The sequence below is a fragment of the Kwoniella shivajii genome, chromosome 7 (genome assembly GCF_035658355.1).
Source record: "Kwoniella shivajii chromosome 7, complete sequence".
NCBI lineage: Eukaryota > Fungi > Basidiomycota > Tremellomycetes > Tremellales > Cryptococcaceae > Kwoniella > Kwoniella shivajii.
Genome location: NC_085914.1, coordinates 962,139 through 980,315, shown reverse-complemented (window position 1 = coordinate 980,315; position 18,177 = coordinate 962,139). Strand labels below are relative to the sequence as shown.

Here is an 18,177-nt window from a genome sequence, read left to right as displayed (position 1 = left end):
ATTTCGATCACAGGTATCACAGCAATTCTGAGCGTTCAAAGGTGCAATGGGTCTTCGTTCAAAGAATATAGGAAGCAAAGACGTCAGGGCTGATCGGGCTGATCAAGAGCATGTATAAACAACATGCATTATCATAATGTTTTTCTCGATTTTAAAATTATATACAATAAATTAATGACATGTATTTTCGTGAACATCTGAACAGTAAGTAGAACAAGGGATATGTTGAAGACCCTTTCTTATTTACAGATTTGTGACCAAAGAGAACCCTACATTTAGGTTACAAGCGGTTGAGCGTTTTTGATATTTACAACTTCCCATTCTTCTCATCTCGGTAAAAGAGCTCGAGCTTAATCTCTGAACGCTCTCTTCTTGGTTTTACCATCGTCCCTTGCAAGAGGTTTGATACCCAATGATTTATGTCTCTCCTCTAACCAATCTTTGGCTTTTTTACCTGTGGTGGATTCGTACTCTTCGACAGAGATTGGTGCTTCACCGTGAGGAGTTACTCGTAGACCATGTCGGAGTGATGGCTAAAGTAACTCCGGTCAGCATACTGGTCTACCGTTAACGTTCAGCTGAGAACTCACATAAGCATCAAAAGTGGCTGAGTGGTTAACAATTCTGTTGTCCCATATAGCTACGTCACCTGCTTGCCAACTATGTATCAAGCTCAAAAGTCAGCATCAATTACCTAATGAAAATGATGAGGCAATATCAGGAGACGGAAACATTACTCACCTCCATCTGACGGTAGCATCAGTTTGTTGGGCGAAAGTGTCTTTCAAGTAACCCAATATCAAATCACTTTCAGCTTTTGGTACACCGACTAATCTAGTAACGAATCCAGGATTGATGAAAACTGATTTCCAGCCTGTAACGGGATGTACTCTAACTACAGGATGAACAGTTTCGATTGGTTGTCTTCGTGGTATTTTGCTTATTCCAGTTCTAGAAGCGGCTTGATCATATCCTGAATGAATTGCAGTGAGTGATTCGAGGTATTTTTGCATTGGTTTAGAGAGTGATGAGTAGACCGCGTAACTATTTCATTGAGGTATTCATCAGTATTCTGATTTTTTACCCGAAGATCAAGTTCATTGGCTCACCCTGAAGACCATAAGGTATCATTTCCAACTTCTGGGGTTGTGAGTAGTCTCAAAATTGTGGTTCCAGGAGGTTGAACTTCATATGTTACATCAGAGTGGAAAAGTTCAGCTCGTGAAAAAGCGTAAAGGTCTGGTCTTGAGTTGTGATCGGCATAAACAACTACGAAGGGGAAAGAAATCAGCCGTATTTCCTAAATCAGATGCGCAGTCATTTGCACTCACCAACTACATCGTCCAAATCACCTCTTCTGGGTGTAGCATAGGTAGCATGTTTGTGTAATGGGCCAAAGTGTTTACCGAGATCTCGTTGATCTTCGATGGAGAGAGAGTGCTGGTTTCGGAAAACTATTCACGGGTAATTAGCATACAGATGGTTTCGATCATCCAAGATAGACAATACTTACAAACCACGCCTCGTTGAGCGACAAGAAGAGCTCTATAGAAATTTGTCGTTTTGTCAGCACCAGGTGGTCGTGTGACCAGGGCGAAAATTTTAAAACTTACAAATCATCTTTCTCCTCATCTCCCAAATCTTCTAATTTAATATCGCCTTCGATGACAGTACCAATAGCTATCAACTGGTCTTTTACTTTTCCTCCTCTCTTTTCTACAAATGCTCTAAGTCTAGCTGCGCCTGGATGGGCTTTTAAACCTCTATCTTCAATATCGAAATAAGGGAGTGGTGGATCTGATTCTGTTCTGTCTGGGTTATGGGCTATAGAAAAGATCGCATCACATCTTAATCAGTATGCCTACAGGCAGTTAACATTATAGGCCGCAATACGAAGCTCACGAAGGAAATCTGCGAAAGGGTAATCTACACCTGGACCAGAACCAAATGTTTCTCCCTAAGCGAGATTTAGATTGAAAATAAGCATGTCAACCCCGCATCTCATAGATTGGTGATGATAAGGGGCTTTTCTCCTACTCACGACATAGTTGTATGGATCAACGAAGACTACTGATTCTTCGTCTTCACTTGAATGTCCACTGTCATGCTCGTTGTCATGCTTTTCATTTTTGGAATGTCCATTGAGCTTCAATGTGCCAATAGGTACTTGTTCAAGAATCGTGGACGCGGTAGCTGCGACAGTCATTTTACTTTGCTTCTGTACTTTCTTTTTGTTGATTTATCTTTTGAAACAGCAATCAGTATTATCTTTTATGTATGTGTGAGAAGGAAGAATGAGAATTGCATTCATCATCTCCGCTTTTATATAGATGCATTTGCCATTATCAAACTTCATGCATGGTGCCATCGAGAAGGATACTGTGTGGTGTATGGGTAATAAAGTAATCAAGGGAAATTATTGGTCAGGAAAATATCCACCACCGTAGGGAAATTGATCACACCATCTCTCGACATTTTTTTGAAAGACTGATATCGCATCACCGAGAATACGGGGGAACCGCGTTTTTTCCCTCGTATGAAATCGAAACTTTCTCACTTACCTATCAGTGGATACCCACGCCTCGAATGTATTCTAGCTCCGGCATATGAGATGTCTGAAAAGACGATGAATTGCGACTGCCTTTGAGGCGTTATTTTCATATACCAAAATTGGGACGAACTCGAAAATGAGTCATGACTCTAGAATTTAAGGATATGATATCACCTCTATTGCATACTCCTATCTACCCGTTCTAGGTCTTTCTTATTGTCATTTCATAACGTTGTGGTCAATCAGGGACAACAACGTTTAATGTCGCTTTATCCTGCATCGTACCTAGACCGAAACATGCCAAGGACAAAACAAAAGGCTCGGGGAATTTAAACTGTTGGAAATCAGCTCGGATGACCGATTTGATATGAATATATGAACAAACCCAATTTGACGTTACGTGACATCCCGCCCGATTCAAGCCGATTCCCATGACACACCGCGGGCCAAAAGCAGGTATGTATATACCTCAAACGCTTGCCAAATGATGATGCTGCATGTCGTGCTTGATCTACAAAATGGGGTCATCAGTTAGCTCGACTTCTACCTCTTATGACATATGTCGATCCTTGGTCGCAATCATACCCTGTTCATACGCTTTATGTGTGTAGCGGATGATGGCGCTCAGTGAATGGGAATCAAGGAGACCCCCTCTTTCAATTACCAAAATGCTGGAGTGGCGAAAATGCATTGAACAGAAAATGCCACATTGACATGCCATCAAAACTCCGCTTCCCTCGTGGTCTCTGTCATTGTTTCGATCTCTGCATGGGTTCGTAGAGATGCTAGATTTCCAACTATCACTTTTCTTCTCTTGAGTCTCCTCTCTCCATACCTTCCTGCTTTTCAAACCGGAGTCGATTTTGTTTATACGGTCATCTCTACGCAAGCTAAGGTGAGGGCAGAAGGAGGGAGTCCCATATAGACTCATCCATAGCTCACGTATCTCCCGTCTCCTCTGGTTTTTATGGCTGGTGGGGAGATGGGTCGAAGAGGGGCATACATATTATAGACTTCAATTCATGCATTCTATTACTACTTTCGCACAATTTGCATCACACTTGAGTGTCATGAAAGACGTAAAAGTATAGACAAGACAGTCGTAATGGAAGTGTACAATTGGACTGGCGGTCTGTCGCATGCCAGTCTAAGAACGGATTCATATTAACTTGCTTCGAGCAATCTTTGGTTGGACACCCCTTCATCGAAGTTCACAATCACTACGTACTTCCAAGCAGTTTCCTAATGCCACATCGGCGTGTCGGGATGCAAAAGTAAGGTGCGCATCGTGAGAGAGACACAAGGTGCAAAGCCACGTATACACAGCAACACACAGTACATACATTCTAAGAGAAACCACACATTTTCCCCCTAGGTTTTCATACATAAACATCTCTCAGTAAAGTGCCATTCTAGAACCAGCGGCAAAAAGGGTAAAACCGCCGAGAAAGAAAATAGAGGGGAGATTGAAAAGGATTGCGTGTATAGAATTATTATACTAGATTACTGCTGAATGGTTCAGTAGTTCCTTTGGCACTCATACATGTATATATACCCGGTTAATGGTTAATTAGGATTATAGAATCAATGTGGCACTTTCTCAAAAACGCTCGAATCCCAATCGTCACTTTCAAGTTCTTTCATACTGAACCAATTACACAACCTTTCCCAATTTCTATTTCTATTTCTTTCAGTTGTTCTGGTTTGAATTGTAACTTCTCAAAAACCGTCCAATACTCCTTCAACTTCCATGCCATGATACTTCACCACTCACAGAAGGTCCTCACCGCAATTCCCATCATTATTCTCACAGAATAGGAGTCCACATCTCGTCGCCGCCAATCTCGATTTCTATTTCAGACAAAACCCTGCGCCGGAACAACGCCACATCCGAAAACGAATTCCACATTCTGTCTTGACATCTTTTCAACACAAAATATTACAACGCTCGCTCAAGTCATCACAGACTGGTCTACCACACTCAATCATTCCCCACTCTCCTCATTCTTGCTTCCGCCTTGGCTGTTACCAACATGGACGTTGACACCCCTCCACCACCATTCGCTGTCAAAGAGGAGGAATTGAGGGATAGAAAGGGAGGACTGCCACCATCACCATCTGCAGAGTCCATGTCTTCATCTCGCCGCCCATCATTAGCTACTCCCCACACATCTGCAGGACCATCTAGCCGTCCAATGACAAGCTCAGGATCATCTGAGAGACCAAAAAGGAACGGAGATGGTTATTGGAAAATGAAAGAGGCGGAAACTAAAGCCCAAACTGATCAACCGTTTGAAGTGAGAGAGAATACCGAGGCAAGTCCAGTAGTACCACATTCAACATCCGCCGTCACAACAGAACAAGATGTGATCATGACCCCACCCACTCCTGCTATTCCTCTTGAATCGAATCCTATCTCCATTCTCAATCCTCCTGCGACCGCACCGGTACCGAAAAAGAGAGGTAGAAAGAGAATCAGTCCTCCTCCACTCATGACCACCAAAGGAATCAGTCTGGTTTTTCGTATGCCACCGAATGCAACTCCCGGTCCTAGCGCTACACCTATGGGAACAGGTACACCAACAGCTGCATCAGGCTCTAGTAATCCTCTTCAAGGAAGTAGAGCAAGTACGCCAGATCATAGAAGTAATGCATCAGTTTTAGGAGATGATACTGGGTCAAAGAAGAAACGGAAGTCAGAGTGAGTGTGGCACCTTCTGAATATTCTGTAAACATCCTTCACAACCAAATCGCAATCCAATTTTTTTTCTTTCAATCCTTCATCCATCAATTCGGACACCCTCATGCATGACTCCCTTTCATATCAGCGCAAGACGCTATCATATGCATACGACGTACCGCTTACACTTCGAGCTTTTCATCTATTAGGCCAACGATCTCCACTTCCCGTCTTACAAGAGGTAGACCATCACCTCGAGGGACACCTTTATCCGGATCCCCGGCTCCTGCTAATGGAGCGCTCTCAATCTTCGCACCACCACCTCCAACTGATTCCTTACCGGAAGCTATACAATCATCCTTACCTGTATATCCCGCTGATTCAGAAGCTACTGCTGCTGTGGACGCAGACGCAATACGAAGGGATGCCGCTGCTGGATTTGAGTCCAGACTGAGATCGAGGTTGCCAAGAAGAGACGGCGGAGAGAGAACGGGAGTTTCAGCTAGTGGGAAAGACGTTAGAGTTGGAGGGACTGCAAGAACAGCTGAGAAAGCTCCTGTGGTGATACCGGCTGGAAAGAAAAAGGGCAAAGGGAAAGCGGACGTCGAAATTGTATGTTCAGTAATTTCACATCATACCCCTAAATTTGATGCAAGTCCGACTGGGTCGCACTGCATGCTAAAACTAAATGCCCTTTGCCCCCTATAGCCAAATCAAGATTTTTGTTCTGCTTGTCGTGGCATAGGTCGATTCTTGTGCTGTGATGGATGTCCAAGATCGTTTCATTTCATGTGTCTTGAACCGCCATTACGGATTGACGAATTACCCGATGAAGAGACATGGTACTGTAAGAAATGCTCAGCAGATCGGGTTAGTTCCTTAACGGTTTCGACTTATTATTTATGAGCCTCATGGAATACTAATGGGGTGTTGTTGATACAGCTGAAAGAATCTGGAGATTTTTCTTCTCCAAATAAGGAGAAAGAGCTGAAACCTGTTCCCATGGTCTTCAAGCAACTCACCAAGAAGGTAGAAGGGGATAATCCAGTACAATTCAGATTACCAGCTGATATACGGACATATTTCACCGGAGGTGAGTGAAAGATCTCAACTGTTTCATGGTCGTGGCCATTGGGAGATTGACTGGACACAAAGACATACTGAAAATGGCGTTATTGAAGAAATCTGAGAATTGGAGCTGACAATCAAATTTCACAGTTGGTACCGCTACAAGAGGAGAGTATGTGGATGCTGAGGAGGCCCGAACTAAATTTGAGTATGTATCCATTGATCTACTGCTTGGCGTGATCTTGCATATGCTGATTCATATGACCTTGTTCCTCTTCCTAACACTGTCCCTCTCCTCCCCAAATACACTCGAAACATGAACACTAACCCTATCCAATAACCTGATCATCTCGAATCAATTGTCTAACAAATAGTCGTAAAGGTTTTCAAGAAGATCGAGATCCACTTCGACAACGAGATGGGAAGAATCGACCTATTGCATGTTACGTTTGTGGTGGATCATCTTTACCGAATCATTCGTTGATCACTGATCCGGAATCAACATGGAGACAAATTGTTTCTTGCGATTATTGTTCCCTTTCTTGGCATTTGGATTGTTTAGATCCACCATTATCGAGTATGCCTAATTCGGGTAGGAAATGGATGTGTCCAAATCATGCTGAGCAAGCTCTGGTAAGTCACATTCGACTCTTTTGAACTAGAATTTTCAAGAAGCTGGGAACCCCCTCTAAGTCTTGAACAAAGTGATGCATGATGGAGATCAAAAGCTAGAGCAAGTGCTGACATTTCGTCATCCATAACTACCTTAGCCTCGACGCCGGACAGTCCGAAACGATTTGGAAACCATCGATATCGAATCACGACATCAACCGAATAATGGTAATATTGTTATTGTACCTGAACCTGAACCTCCAAAAGGTCCTATGTTAGATTACGAAGATTTAATCATCAATCGAAAGAAATTCAGAGTTCCAGAGAGGATCATTAGATTGGACTTTTGGGAAAAAGTCATGCAAAAAGGGTTAGTCAATTTTCCCCAAATATCAAGTAGCTGTCGTACTGAAACATAACGTTCAGTGGTGCTATCAAACCTGATAACTTTTCTGATACCACTGCGGATTCCCTTGTTTCTGTAAGTACCGTTTCGAGATCAGTGATATATTTCTAATCGTCTGCACAACCACTTAGCTAAGTGAAGAGGATATGGAAGCTGCAAATCTTGTACTCTCCCTTCTTCAAGCTCCAAGCCGCCCCGCTAACAATCAGCCTGTTCCGAGAAACAACGACATCGATAATGTACGTGATACGAATCTCATAAAATGGACACAAGCTCCGAGAGTTTTATCGTCATGCTAAATCATGCTTTTAGGTGGAACAACCCAATTATGCTCCGACGGGTCCAACCGATCCTTCTTCTTCCCCTGCTACCCCACCTCAACCCTTACCTTCAACTCCTGCCAAATCTTCCAGCGGAGGAAAACAACCCAAGATTGTTCTGAGGATGCCTGGTCTAGCGAATGGAAATGGTGCAACACCTTCTAAATAGGCAGGTCAACACTGTGATCGACAATGCGAATCAAAGGAAGCACTTTCACGCAAAATCTCGATCATTTACTGAATGTTAGGAAAAGGTCTTTCGAGAATCGATAAAGATGGTTCATCTTTCTAAACTTGATCGAATATTCGGTTGTGCAAATTGTCTTTTGTACATAGTCACTGATGTTAGCAGTTCTATACGTGAGTTTCATGTCACGCAGATGTTACGTCGAAAGTCAGATGTAAGTGACCTAATGATATTTGACTAAAAAGGATTAAACATTGTTTGACATTATAGTTTTATGCATATTTGACATGTATTGTTGACATTGTCGTGAACCATCTATCTCATAATGATATACATCATGATGGGTATTAGAATGTAAATCCCCGCAATAGGCAAAGCCGTTATTCCAGTGTGAAAAATCTATAGTGTGTTTGATCATGATCCTAATTCATAGCTCGCATAGCTAACTCGAAAGCTACAAAAGTAGCACCATTTGCGAAAGGTGATCTGGTAAGAAAACGGAGTATATGAGCATCCCTGTTGTTCTTCTGAACACGTATCGATTCGAGATTCTGACTCACCGAATAAGAGTGGGGGCTAAACCACCTAAGAAACCTTTAATACCTTGTGCTTTCCAAGTTTGTTTTGTACAATCTATCATTCCTTTATAAACCCTTTTAGTGGGATCTAAAGAATCAGTCTGTAATTTTGACTTGATCACATCGACTGGATATATCCTATTTTGGGAATGTCATTTCAGCAAGGGCTCGCATGTATCAGTCTCGGGCTCCGAATTGAGTAGGAGTGAAAGTGAAACTCACGAAAACCATAATGCATATCCCGCTGCAGCACCATAAGTGACTGCCCATACTGGTGATACTTGATCTCGACTCAAGCCTGTCGTTCGAAGATGTCTTTGAACAAGAGCTTCATACGCCATGAAATAACACCTAAAAGAGAGAACTCCAGGTCTCAGCTTGGCTCACGACATAGGTTCAGTGTGATGTGTCACGGATGTTTATTTCCGTCAAAGGAGTTTGAAGTACATGAAATCGATTTCATTTACTCACCCATAACCAACACCATCTCTCCACATGGTAGGTACTTGTCCCTTGAAGAGACCTTTCAATCCGCCTCCTTGCTTATACAGTTTCACAGCACAATCAAGTGGTCCAGAATATAGACGAGGTGTTACAGCAGGTTGAGTCTGTAATCTGATACGAATATGTTCAACTGGACTGGCAATTACAGTATTTGTTACTCCTGCAAAAGCTCCACTCATCCACAGTTCGCCTATGAACAAGACATGTTGAATATCAGCCAAAGGCTGTCTTTGTCATTCATGCGCAAAAGAAACAGGATTAGCGAAAGCAGATATGGACATACCAAGATTCAACTCTCTGCCTTTAGCCCGACCTGCAAAGAATCTCTTCGCACCTTCCAAAGCTCCGAATTGGATTGAAACACATGCACCTATACCCAATAAAGGAGTCAGAGTACCCTGTAGATGCAACAGACATCAGTCTGGATGACGTTGGTACCTTATGAAAGAAAGTTCAACATACCTTGTAAAACCCTAATGGTCCATCTGCTTTGAGCAATCTCGTTGCACAATCAAGTGGAGAAGCATATGTTCCAGGAGGAGCTGTCTGTATTCTGACTTTTACAATATCGAAAGGCTGGATAGAGTCAGCATCATCATGAAAGTAGTTCAGAATGATGGAACGTACGATCCCTCCGTTAGCTGTAGGTGAAAGAACATACCTGACCGACAAGCACTTGAGCCATACCACCAACTGAACCTCCTACCAAATCTTTCTGACTTTGGGTCAGCCGTAACCCAGCACCGTTCGAAGGAGGAGATAGTAGCTCAGACATCGTTATGTTCAGACCTGAGATTGTGGGATTGAATGAGATGAGGATAAGGAAGAAGCAGAGGGGAAGTCATCTCTTTTGACTCGAAGCACAGGTGATTTTGGTCTATATTTTCTTTTTATTGTGTTTTTTGGTTCGGATTACAGATTATTTAAGGCACCATTGGAAATCATCGAATGAAAAGAACAACATATATACAAATCAGTAGATAAAAGAAAAGATTATATACAAATCAGATGATAAGCATGCAAGAACCACCCATTGGTATAAAAATGACGACTGTGATTCGAATGCGATCAAGACCAACTTCAGACATATGCGAGGAATGCGGCTGGACCGAAGGAGTAGGTAGACATCAAGATCCTGTCGTTGCATGTCTTGTCATAAATTATCTATTAAATGAGATAATGCTACAAATCGTTCGTCCTCTATCTACCTAAGTTCGTTGTTGTACCAGCCTGGGCAAACAGAAGTAACTATCTAACAAAGCGAGTTTGACTAATTAAAAGAGAGAATCAATCGTTGGTGAGATCTTGAACCAAATCCTATGCTAATTGTGTGTGTATGTGTTGATGGTGTGTAAAGCTACAAATGTATGTCGTCTAGACAATAAACAACCTTAAAAGCCCAAAAGTATCCAATCCTATCCTTGAAAGTACGATTCAATCGACTTCCATCATTTACCCAAAGATGACTATTTTACACAGCAGTCCATGACAGAGCAGCTACTGTTTCCTCATCTTCCTCTAATCTACTTCGAGGTTTTTGTCGTCTATCTGATCGAAGCAATCGGTTCAAGAAACCTTCCTTCACTGGTACAGGTACAGGGGCAGATACGAGAGCGGGTTTACCCTCGTAACCTCGAGAGGCCAATGAACTTGTGGTCATCGATCGAGGAAGAGCATAGTTGCCTGCAGAAGGAGCTTCGTAAATCGCTGGAGGTACTTGGATTTGAGCGGAAGACACTGATCGAACGCCTGATTTGCTTTTTGACATGACTGGTGATGATACCTGTTGAGGTGTAAGAGGCATGTCTTCTGATTCGAGGGAAGATGAAGAGCCTGATCGATCAAGAGGTGGTGCGATGTAAGTGACATCACCTCTTGATGAGACGCGTCGGTGACCCTGTCGTCTAGGGGTAGATTGAGAAGGCATTCGAACGGGTGTAGGAGGAGTGTTGGGAAGCTCAGGTGATGATGATGATGTGTAAGGTGAGTCGAAAGTGTATCGAGACAGGAAAGGCTCGAAGTTTTCAACGATTTCTTCTTCACCAATTGATAAATCGTAATCGAGCAAGTAAAGTAATTGCTTCTCCATCAAGTTGATCTCGGCAATTGAGAACATTTGAGCGTATTTAGTCCAGTGTTTGTTTTTGGGTGATGAGTCGTTGAGGTATTTGGCGGCGACGATGAGAGTAGCAAGGAATACTCGATGTCTGGTACATGGCATACCTTTGGCGACCTTAGGTAATCGATGTCTCAATCTTTCAAGGTAGACAAGGGTAGCGAGCAGGGTGGATACTTGAACATTTGATTGTTCACAGACAACAGCAATGAAGGTCTCTAAAGATGGAAGACCGGGTGATTGGTGGCTGTCCTTTACTGGTGTAGGGGGAGGGGAAGGGGGGAAAGCGATCTTAGTGGAGCAAGCAATCACTGATGATGTTCGGTCGGCGAGGTAGTCTAATATATGAAGGTTAGCCCAAGCTTATTGTCGAAAGAGGCAGATACTCACAGACCATCTCACGGGAGACATCGGTTCGGATGAGCTCGAGAAGAGCAGGGTTGTGGATACCACAGACTGAGAGGGAAGCGGGATGAGTTCTGTCCTCAAAACAAGGGGACATGGGTTCGAACTCGGGAGTACCGGAAGGGTAGTATGACATGGCTGTCGAAGACATGGTTGATTTTTGATTTGTGGGTGGGTTGAAAAGAACAGAAAGACACGAAAGTAGTTGGTTAAAGAAAGGTTGATTCTGTAAAGGGAATCGGCCGGTTGAGAGTCAGTTATGAGGATGCCTCGTTGGTATGAGGGAGAGTTTTATTGAGGATCTTTGGTTAGATCGGGAGTTGAGAATCTCATACAAGTAGTATGAAAAATAGTTGAGATCGGAATAATATGATTATGTAGGATGAATAATATGGGAAAGGGGGGATGATGATGGAATCACTTACCGACCGCTATCTATATAGACGTTAAAGATCCGGATGATAACGCGCTCTACCTTAGTCACTATTGGACTTACGAAATGTCACTGGAGATCTTTACTTTTTTGACTTTGGGAAATCTGTCGCGTCTCCTGTCGTCTCGGAAAGTTATCCCACCAGGGGTTCTCTTTTTGCGTTTAAGTATGAAATTAATCAAGTTAGAAAGAAATCAAAAATGTGAACTGTAAAAGTTGAAAGGGGGGAAAGAGCGAGCTAGATGGTTGAAAAGTCAAAAAAGATCAAAAAATCACGTTAATCAAAGGTTACTTCGGCACGAGAAAATAGTACCAAGAGGATAAATTGGAACGAAAGGAACGAAATGCAAATAAAGGGCAGTCGCGTCTTTTCTTTGCTTTTTGGTTATGATTATCTTTCGCTTCTACTGCCGAAAAGATTTCCCTTCAGTTACCAAGCGTATATGTTATCCCTTCCGAGGCTTTTTCTTTCACCGTAGTTACGAGTGACAGAAAGAGGCTGACGTGAAAAGCGGGAAACGTGAGGACAACTGTTTGTATGAGCCAAAAGAAAGAAGAGAAAAAGTTAAAACGTGAATATCCACTGTCACGCTTAATAGTTAATACGCCACTTTTAGCCTTTCGGAGAAAAGGAAACAAAAAAATGGGCTCTTACGCTTGTCACGGTCGAAAAGAACTTCAGGGATTTCTTGTACTAAGGAGAGAATGGAACGACAAACCTTAATGAAGGGCCGCCAGCGGCACTGAGGATTTAGAAAGCGAAAAGGCAAAGCGGTTTTAGTGATTCCAGTCTTGGGGGGCTCCGATAAGATTCAATCTTTTTCTTACCGTGTTGCTTTCTCCGTGATCCGTGAAATGAATTTTCGAAAAAGTGAAAAAAGTGATGATTTTGAAGAGTCTATCAAAGACTTTATTAAAAAGGTTGAAATGAATGCCTGGCCCGATCTAGGGTAATTTCAAGTTATCGTTTGTACTTTACGGAAACTTCGAAACGTTAAGAAATGTCGGATCGTTTGTGAAAGAACACCAAGGTAAGGTGAGAAAAAGCAAAGATGGAAGAAAGGTGAAGGGTGGAGAAAGTATTTGGGTATTCATCTCGGATCGCGGGCCTTTTTGGCTGATTCCGAAAGCAAGGCAAAAGTTTGACAGTCACTCATGGAACGTTTGTATGCGTATCAGGTGATAGTGAAGGAGGAGAGAGTGTAGGCGGGCGGTTGCAGACATAGACGCAGATCGGTTTCATGGAGACGAATTCCAGCTCGAAACCGATCTTGAATGCTATACGTCCCGCTCAAGCCCCCCTTCTATACTTGAGATGCAAGCGCGGGTCAAATTGCTGGTACATGCCATGTCAGATACAGACTATCGGTCAGAGGACCATGCTTGAAGGTGTCAAGTAATCATGACGTATCAAACTCAGGCCAAACTGAAATCGAAATATAGCGTCCATGTACGGCTTAGGGACAATTTTAAGAAGCAAATGATCACTAGTGTTTTTGGTAGCTCCCATCCACATGATACGTATTCCCACTAGCTTCTGTATCGATCAAGTCTAGAATTGGTCTAGAAGAGTGTCTCAGTCGACGGCAGACACCGTTACCATTCGTCATACTGTCCATAAATCACAATTGGGCCAGTGAACAAAGCTGTCGATCAGCATCATCGGCTCGGACTATCTTCGTGATTCGATTCGGTAGTACGCATATTCGAGGCATGGGACCTTCACATATCCCGTATTCGACGGTGATTGCCAGATGCATGGAACAATCTGAACAGCATGGTGTGTCGTTACAGAATACACATCAGATAGGATTTTAAGCGTTACAGCATGGATGGCATAATATCGGGAAAGTACAGGGGATGTGACGCGAAACACGTCGATCAGGTCCTCTTTTAGCTTGACGTGAAAAGATAAGATACCATCCGAAAAACCCTACAGCGTGACGAAACGCGTCTCTCTTGAAAATTCACCGCAGTCTTAATCAAATCGCGACGTTGCTGTTGGAGCGGAACGGCACGACTTTGCGTAAACTCGATTGCATGAAGCCGTACATCAAGCACACTTACTGAAATAGAAGACGAACTCGTCTGGGCCAAGATACAAAACCGTACTAATACTTGGAGAGGTTCAGGTTCTTCTTCGGAACCTCGCTAAGAACGTGTCTTTGATGGGGAAATATAGTAAATTCAACTCCCACTCCACTTCTTCGCTTCCTTCGAAAGCGATGTTAAGCTCGAAGATCTCTTGGTGCATCTCAACAAGATGAACGGAAACGGCTACATAAGCCCTCCGAGCCTTATGATCGATCTAACAACGACGATCAATCACGCTCGATGATATCAAACCTTCTTCCCGACCGATTTGGTCGATCAGATGTAAGTATAACGTTTGATCCGATCATGTAATACGGAGTATCTTATTACTTGATACGAAGTCGTACGCGTTGTTTATATGTACTGCTGATGTCAGCCGAGAGTCGTATGTGTCCTGTAAAATCGGGTGCGGAATATCGAGTAACGGTACGTAAGGGAACGGAACGTCGACGATGATCTAAAGAACGTTCTGAGTAGACATCATCGGTATTCATTTGGTGCCGTTTTCAGTGAATGATCATTTCCATCGTATCGGAATCTTCATGACAAGCGACGCATCGTGCAAGTCTGTAATCACGTCGAAGGTTGTTACAGGCCATGACACCGATTAGCACCAATGCATCACTCATTCCATACAGTGTTGATCCATTTTACCTCATTGTCCGCGCTAAAGTATCTGTGCTGTATATATGTGTGTATGTGTAGTAGCTAGTGCAAACAATCCTGAGCTCATCTTCTGTCGCTGAGAAGCTATTCACTGTGCTTCGCCTGTCTTGGCCTCAGACGCCTTTCTATCCAGTTGAGAAGGAGATACAAGAGAAATCCCGTGACCCGTTTCCTCGCTGTTGGGAATCGCCACTTCCTGAGCTATGATAAGAGATGCTCTGACGGGATTAGGAGAATCGAAAATCTGTTATTGACGATGAATTCAGTAAGCCCAAATATCTTCATCGTCAATAAGGTCGTACTTACCGCATCCAGTTCTTCCACTATGTTATCAATCGTGAGCTAAAAGCAGCCAGATGATCGAATTATACTGTGTATGACTCACGGGTCCTTCCCTTCGTTTCAACCGCTACGAGATACCATATTCCAGTCTCAATTAGGTCCCAGCACACCCATGGTAGATATGTTAACCATCCGATCTGAGGTAGTAGGATCAGCGTTGGATCGAGGACAAACCTAGAACGATTTGAGGAATCATCGTACGAACTCACTTTCTGAAGTGCTGAAATGGCCCGTACAGTCAGCTTGAAATCTGTAATTCGTATATAAATCTCGAGTATCGACTTACCAATCGGAGTGGTCAATTGACCAAGAACAGCTATAAGAATCTTGTCAGCTGTGTATTCCGTACCATCAAGTAAAATCTCGGTTGGATACTCACAACAAAGGTTCAACGCCAGGACCACTAAACCCATACCTGTACTTCTTTGTTCCATACTCATCACCTCAGATGGATAAACAGCCACCATAGGGATATAAGCCCATCCGCAAACGGCGTAAAAGAGAATCAAAGACGTTATCGTTCCTTTTGCAGCAGCATCATTATATTCGTTGACCGAAACTGTCGTAGCTCCCTTCAACGTGATTGCCGAGCAAATCATTGCTAAAGCCAGGAACAAAGCACATAAGAAGGTACCATACATTAGGACTGGTCGTCGACCTATTTTGTCGGTACAATAGGTGCCAAACATCGCAAAGACTAGTCCGATTAAAGTCGGAATAAGACTATATTCCAGGGTCATGTCAGTACACCAAGTCAGCCGAAAATGACTCCTTGTTCCATATGTATATAAGTGTTACTCACGTCATGATTAGCTGCTGACGAACCCCATTCATGCCAACTAAAGCACTTCATGGATCAGCAATACAGAATCGTATATCTGAGTGTGAGTACGACTGACCTTGCTTGTACAGATTGGGAGCCTGAAGACAGAGTCATTAATTAGTCCCTTGAAAGTCAGCAAGACATGAGTTGCACTCACAAAAAGCATCCTATGCAATTGCAGTTTATATCAGTCCACAAATACCGAGCACTGAATAAGTCAACAATACTCACAATGTATTGCCGCTCATCTTCGGCATTCTTGTCAGTATTAGTGTAAGGAGGTACTGAATACGAAACACTCACTTGACCAGCGGCACCCGTCAACACAGCCAACATCAGTCTGTAAGCTTTACCTCTGGTATTAGCCAGGGTCGAATAGTCAAACATCTTGGTAGGAGCAATATTCAGTGAAGCTGCAATTTGGTCCATTTCTTTTGCGACCAATGCCGTGTACGAGCCGTTTCCGTGATATTTACACAAAATCCTTTTCGCTTCCTCTGGTTTCCCGTGAGCAAAAAGCCTTGCTAGCTATTTCAGTATATAACTTTGCTGTGATTAGACGAATGTGGCTTACCATCTAGGCGATTCAGGTAGAAATAACACGATTGAAGCCATGATGACCCTGAGAGAATAATCTTAAGGATTCTGCCGATGCAAAGGGATGACAGAGACTTACGGACATGCCAATTGACTGTGTCGAAACAAAAACAGAAAGAATCAACAAAAAGATCACGCTCATACTATGCAAGAGCGAGATCATACATGATCAGGGGTAGCCTCCATGCCAGGTTCGAGTCCATTTCGTTTGTGAAAATGCAGACTATAGTGGCGACTGCGTTACCGAGAACTGAAACGAACCATGAGTGCTGAACAAAATATTTCCGGAAAGGTATCGACTTACGCCAGAAACTAGTCGTCCGTGTGTGATAGTGATCAGCATCGACATTGTCATCATAAGTGATGTGTATCATACCAATTGAATAAGCCTACCACATCCGAATGTCAGCAATTTTTGACCAGAGGAGTTGTGGAGCAGTGATTGACCTTACCTGTCAGAACTCCCCGATTCAAAGGAGGCGCAAGCTCGACTACATAAGGTGGTGCAGCTACGACATGCTGGGATCAGCCGGCTGGGCTAAGCGAATGGAGAAGCAACAACTTTGAACACTTTACCAGGCTGCATCAGCCCTACCGCCGCACCCAAGAAGAATCTGCCGGGAAGTAACCATTGGAAGTTCTTGGCGAATGCATTGAGAGCAGTTCCAAGAATGTATACAATCGACGCTTTACAAAAGGTATCAGAGTGAAAGAACACACCATCACGAAGAAAGGTATGCGTTACTTACATACGAACATTCCGCCTCTACGGCCGAGTTTGTCGGCCTGGTTCATTATGCGGGTCAGTGACCAGCAGAATCATCGGATGTGTCGAGAACGTACGAGTATTGGACCAAGCCAGAAAAAGGCACAAGCTGCAATAGGCCACATCGAGAACACAAGCTTATCCATAATTCCACAATTGAGCGATTGTACCTGCATCGACGAACGAGAAACAACATACCCCAGTCGAGACCTAGTAATTTACCACTGATTACATGTGCCCTTACAATCCTATAAGAAGAAAGAGACTCACCCCTTTTCCATCGGAATTGAAAGATGTCTGATAAGTTGGCATTGCACTATATAAAGCACAAAATATCAGCTATATAGAAATGTGGAGTGAATCTGTTGAGAAGTACTTACTTGATAGCTGTCATTGAACCGATTCCATAACCAGCCATAAATGTAGCTAATAATGCAACGGACCAAACTCCGTACAATTTGATCATTCCGCGAGAAAATGGGCGGATGTCTATCTTACTGGTGGTCAGATCGAGTTATTACAGATTGGTGGCAATCACTTACGGTCATCAGGGAGTAGGTTTCCTTGAGGAGACATGGAATTCCTTGACTTCTCATTGTTGACAGAAGAGTTCGTCTCTGTCCAAGGTAGGGAATAACGGATCTGCTCAGACATCTTCACAGCAGTTAAGATATTGCTGTCGGCGATATGGCAAGATGGCAGTATTGAAATCGAAGGAGATAGAAACCTGAAGAGTTTAGACAATAAAGATATGTATATGACGAAGAAGAGATAAGACTCTGTACACATTGAACCAGGACACAAAAAGATAGTGGGCGAATGATTCCCTGCCTTTTCTTCTTCTGAACGGTATAACATTGTCCGATCAGCTTACCACGTAAACAATCACTTCCATCAAAGGAGTGAAACGTGTTTTCCTTCAAGATCAGATGTCTTGGGATGGAAGATCACTCCTTTCATCGACCATCATGAGCGAATCATGGGTTTGGAGGGTCAGCATATACCCTGAAATGATGATGGTTGATGCAT

General features: G+C 43.1%; 5 protein-coding genes across 5 annotated transcripts; 1 reads left to right on the top strand and 4 right to left on the bottom strand.

Moving 5' to 3' along the window:
- Positions 1–350: 350 nt before the first annotated feature.
- Positions 351–2,206, bottom strand: IL334_005485 (uncharacterized protein; the record flags this gene model as incomplete). Its single annotated transcript, XM_062937198.1, has 9 exons — positions 351–533; positions 591–660; positions 742–1,044; positions 1,110–1,269; positions 1,332–1,454; positions 1,514–1,545; positions 1,614–1,824; positions 1,903–1,957; positions 2,042–2,206. The coding sequence occupies 9 exons, from the start codon at positions 2,204–2,206 to the stop codon at positions 351–353; spliced, it is 1,302 nt and encodes a 433-aa protein (XP_062793249.1).
- A 2,378-nt stretch (positions 2,207–4,584) lies between these two features.
- Positions 4,585–7,806, top strand: IL334_005484 (uncharacterized protein; the record flags this gene model as incomplete). The annotated part of the gene is made up of 10 exons (XM_062937197.1): positions 4,585–5,252; positions 5,441–5,843; positions 5,940–6,101; positions 6,210–6,324; positions 6,450–6,507; positions 6,674–6,932; positions 7,070–7,281; positions 7,338–7,392; positions 7,449–7,556; positions 7,630–7,806. 10 exons carry the CDS (start codon positions 4,585–4,587, stop codon positions 7,804–7,806), a joined length of 2,217 nt encoding a protein of 738 aa, XP_062793248.1.
- A 440-nt stretch (positions 7,807–8,246) lies between these two features.
- On the bottom strand, positions 8,247–9,681 carry IL334_005483 (uncharacterized protein; the record flags this gene model as incomplete). Its single annotated transcript, XM_062937196.1, has 7 exons — positions 8,247–8,310; positions 8,385–8,540; positions 8,625–8,753; positions 8,874–9,096; positions 9,190–9,304; positions 9,369–9,482; positions 9,568–9,681. 7 exons carry the CDS (start codon positions 9,679–9,681, stop codon positions 8,247–8,249), a joined length of 915 nt encoding a protein of 304 aa, XP_062793247.1.
- Positions 9,682–10,377: 696 nt separating this feature from the next.
- Positions 10,378–11,578, bottom strand: IL334_005482 (uncharacterized protein; the record flags this gene model as incomplete). Its single annotated transcript, XM_062937195.1, has 2 exons — positions 10,378–11,360; positions 11,413–11,578. The coding sequence occupies 2 exons, from the start codon at positions 11,576–11,578 to the stop codon at positions 10,378–10,380; spliced, it is 1,149 nt and encodes a 382-aa protein (XP_062793246.1).
- A 3,130-nt stretch (positions 11,579–14,708) lies between these two features.
- On the bottom strand, positions 14,709–17,802 carry IL334_005481 (uncharacterized protein; the record flags this gene model as incomplete). Its single annotated transcript, XM_062937194.1, has 22 exons — positions 14,709–14,864; positions 14,927–14,943; positions 15,006–15,099; positions 15,172–15,182; positions 15,249–15,278; positions 15,342–15,685; positions 15,765–15,801; positions 15,862–15,883; positions 15,943–15,952; positions 16,017–16,033; positions 16,089–16,305; positions 16,360–16,407; positions 16,462–16,476; positions 16,548–16,632; positions 16,687–16,771; positions 16,830–16,891; positions 16,959–17,069; positions 17,132–17,168; positions 17,226–17,318; positions 17,419–17,464; positions 17,529–17,637; positions 17,691–17,802. 22 exons carry the CDS (start codon positions 17,800–17,802, stop codon positions 14,709–14,711), a joined length of 1,758 nt encoding a protein of 585 aa, XP_062793245.1.
- Positions 17,803–18,177: the final 375 nt, after the last annotated feature.